At 44.8% G+C, this 3,623-nt stretch overlaps 1 protein-coding gene across 2 annotated transcripts in view; it reads right to left on the bottom strand.

Annotated features, from left to right (window-relative positions):
* ADGRE5 (adhesion G protein-coupled receptor E5) overlaps window positions 1-986 on the bottom strand; it is a 98,106-nt gene extending 97,120 nt beyond the window's left edge. The window contains exon 1 of one of the 2 annotated variants that reach the window (XM_042449067.1): window positions 916-986. In XM_042449067.1, the coding sequence (XP_042305001.1) occupies window positions 916-949 (34 nt within the window). In that variant the 5' untranslated portion in view covers window positions 950-986. The remainder of the gene's footprint in view (window positions 1-915) is intronic. The other variant, XM_042449068.1, reaches the window with a different exon arrangement.
* Window positions 987-3,623: the final 2,637 nt, after the last annotated feature.

The raw sequence follows: 3,623 nt of genomic DNA, 5'->3' as shown, positions 1-3,623 counted from the left end.
TATTATTATTATTATTATTATTATTATTATTATTATTATGTGCTTTAGATGAAATAAATGAAGCCTCAGAAGAAGTAGACTAAGTCTAAGAAAGTTGCTGCTGCCAACTTCTTTCTTTCAGTGACTTGTAAAGGTGCTGCAAGACAACTATATCTTTGAATACTACTACTACTAATATGCATCTGAGGAAGTAGATTTTAGTCTAGGGAAGCTCCTGCTGTCACCTTCTTTCTTTCAGTGAGTCTCAAAGGGGCTGCCAGATCTCTCCGCATACTGATTTGACAGACGAACACGGCTATGTCTTTGAATCCAGCAGCAACAAGGTGACCCTATCAGGTCTTCTGGGGCTGAGTGTGACTCGCCCAAGGTCCCCCCGGATTCGAACCCAGGACTTTAGAGTCCCAGTCCAAAAGACTTAAAGCACTACACCACGCTTACTACAACTCCCGGGTGGGAGTAGGGAAGTACGCTTGAGCGCGGTTCGGGAAAAACTCTTCCAGGCTGCATCCACACTGGAGACATAACCCGGTTTGGCACCGCTTGAAGTGCTCTGGCTCAAGACTATGGAATTCTGGGAGTTGGAGTTTATTGTGGGGCCCAGAGCAAAAAAAATTTAAAAGACGAAATACCAGCAACATTTGGCTTGCAAAATTTCTCCCCCCGAGGCCCCACAAAATGTAGGACATCCCAAAAACAAGACAAAAACAAACAAAAGCGGGGCATTCCGAAATAAAAGCGAAAAACAGCTCACAGAAACGGAGACCCACGCTGCTCAGTCCTGCTCCAAAGGGAGAACGTTTGGAGGCTCCTCCTGGCCAGAAGGCTGAAATGGAGGACAGGCCTGGTCTTCCCTGCTTGCCCTGGGTTAGGAATCTGGAGCTAAAACCCGAAGGGGGGGGGGGGGGCAAGACTTACCCAAAGCCAGGAGGAACCGCAGAGCCGCCTCCATGGTCCTCGAGTCAGCCTGAGAAAGAATGAAAGAAGAAGGAGAAAGAGAGAGAGAGAGCCAAGAGTGAGAAGGGGAAGGAGGCGGTGGCATCCCTCTACTACGCCCAACAGGACCCTCCCCTGAAAGCAAGGGCAGGGAGAAAGTGAGTCCCTGTCCCAGGGAAGAAGAAGAAGAATTACACCTCTGTCCGTGGATCAAGGCAGGGAACAACAACCCCCCACCACAGGCCAACAACATCAGTTTAAAAAAGGCACCTGTTAAAACACACACATCACTCTAAAATCCCATCACATGAAAACAATCCACATTTAAAGCCCACCCTTCAAAACGCAGTTTTCAAATTGTGGGGGTTGAGGGGTCTGGAGAAACCATGCAGTTTCTGACCGCTCTGGCTCCATGCTATGGCATCCTGGGGTTTCTACTTTTATTACAAGGCCTTCTCTGCCAAAGAGCCCAGGGCCTCACAAGACTGCAAAGCCCAGGGTCCTGGAGGATGGAGCCATGGCACTGAAAAGTGGCGTCAAAATGTGTGGTTCCTAAAATGTAGATGCACTCTGAGGAAGGGGTGACCAGGGCCATAGCTGCTGTTTTGAAAGTGTGCGGGATGTGTGTGTCTATTCTCACATGTGGTTATCTTTCAGTGCCTTTCATGTTCCCATAGAGCTCACGGGCGGGTGGCACAGTGAACCCCCTCGGATATATTATGAGTCTGTATGCCAGAAAGAAAACCACTTCATTTGAGTTGGGGGACTGGAGAAGAGTGCTGTGGAGAAGAGTGTTGGACAAGGAGACAAACAAAATACCCAGCCTCTGTTTAAAGACCTCCAAAGAAGGAGACTCCATCACTCTCCATTGAGGGAGTTTGTTCCTCTGTCAAACAGCCTTTATTGTCAGAATGTTCCTCCTAATGTTGAGGTGGAAGCTCTTTTCCTGTACTTTGGATCCACTATTCCAGGTCCTGTTCTCTGGAGCAGCAGAAAACAAGCTTGCTCCATCCTCAACGTGACACCCCTTCAAATACTTAAACAGGGCTATCAAATTACCTCTTAACTTTCTCTTCTCCAAGCTAAACATCCCCAGCTCCCTAAGTCTCTCCTCACAGGGCATGGTTTCCAGACCCTTCACCATTTTGGCCGCCCTCCTCTGGACATGCTGAGTCTGTCATACTTTGGCCACATCATGAGAAAGCACAACTCATTGGAAAAGACAAAAATGAGTTTATCACATGGGGGGAAATTGGAAGTATATACAGTGATTAACATGTGATCAATCCACAATTGCACAAATGGTTTTCACACGACATTGAGATCAAACATGATTAAAGTGCCAGTATCCTGTGAATCACTAGGCAAGAAACAGCAGTAACTCATTCACAGAATTTTCCCGTGAATTACTTTTTGCTGTTTCTTATCTGATTATTCCCTGGTTCTTCATGGGATAATGGCACTTGCATTAATGTCATTTTAAGCATGTTTTAATGTCAACTGCACGATTTTCACGGGTTAATCATTGTTTAAACTCCCATTTCCCCTCACATGATAAACTCCAGTGCTAGGAAAGGTGGAAGGATGCAGAAAGAGAAGAACTGCATACTAGATGGATGGACTCTACTGAGGAGGTCACTGGTATGAATTTGCAGGACCTAAGCAGAGCAGTGGAGGACAGGGAGACTTGGAGATGTCTCATCCACTATGAGCTGAGGCCAATTTGAGGATGGTTAATAACAAACAACAATACCTTTCTTCCATACCATCTGAAGAACATAGCAAGATTCTTATGCTTCCTCCTCCTTTTTCCTGTACAAGTGCTTTAAAAAACAACACACCTTTGCTTGATGAAGAAAACTATTGCTTGCATATGGGATAGAAGGCTTCTGTGTAGAAGTTGTAGCCTTTGCTACATCTGCACCACTGTAAATCCCATTGTGTTCAGTTGTGTTTGCTGCCAGGTATGTATGGCATCCTCAGTCTTAGCCATTTTTTCAGTTGAAGCTTACAGAACAATTTGATCTGTATCATCTCAAATGTAAGTCCAACTGATTTCAGTGGAATCTGCTCCTTTTAAGAACAAAGCTGATTGACTCTGCAACCACTTTCCTTCCCCTTTCCCTCTGTGGCCCCACTATGACCTCTCATTCCTGTATTTGTGTGTGTGTGAGAGAGAGAGAGCGTGTGATCAAATTAAATGCCTCCTCATTCAGTTTAGCCTGCAATATTTAAAGTTGCCCACAAAGTCTTCCCCCCAAGATGAATAGGATATTTTAAAAATGCCTAGAAAATGGAACAGCTAGTTTGTAAACAGCCCCACTCCAACAGAAAAATCACAGCCCAATTTTCATAACCCATATTTATTTCCTGCTGGGTCTAAAGGAATTTATTCTCCAGTGAGGCTCTATTCTTTCCTCTCATCTAGGAGTAAGTCCTACGGAACTCAATTGGACTTATTTCTGTATAGGAATTTATAAGATTGCACAGTTAATAAATAATAGGACAGAAGCATTGAGCATCCATGCTCTTCCTCTGGCCCTTACCTGGGTATAAGTGCATGTGACAATGAACTTCGCTTCACTCCAACTAAATGGGTTTAAAAGGATGGCATGATCCAAAATGTCTTCACTAGAACCAGGGATTAAATTCTGGTTGAGTTTAATAAAAAGCAATACCCCTCCCCCCAT

Source organism: Sceloporus undulatus, chromosome 2 (assembly GCF_019175285.1).
Source record: "Sceloporus undulatus isolate JIND9_A2432 ecotype Alabama chromosome 2, SceUnd_v1.1, whole genome shotgun sequence".
Lineage (NCBI taxonomy): Eukaryota > Metazoa > Chordata > Lepidosauria > Squamata > Phrynosomatidae > Sceloporus > Sceloporus undulatus.
Note: the sequence above shows the minus strand (reverse complement) of the source record. Positions and strands in the feature narration are given on the sequence as shown.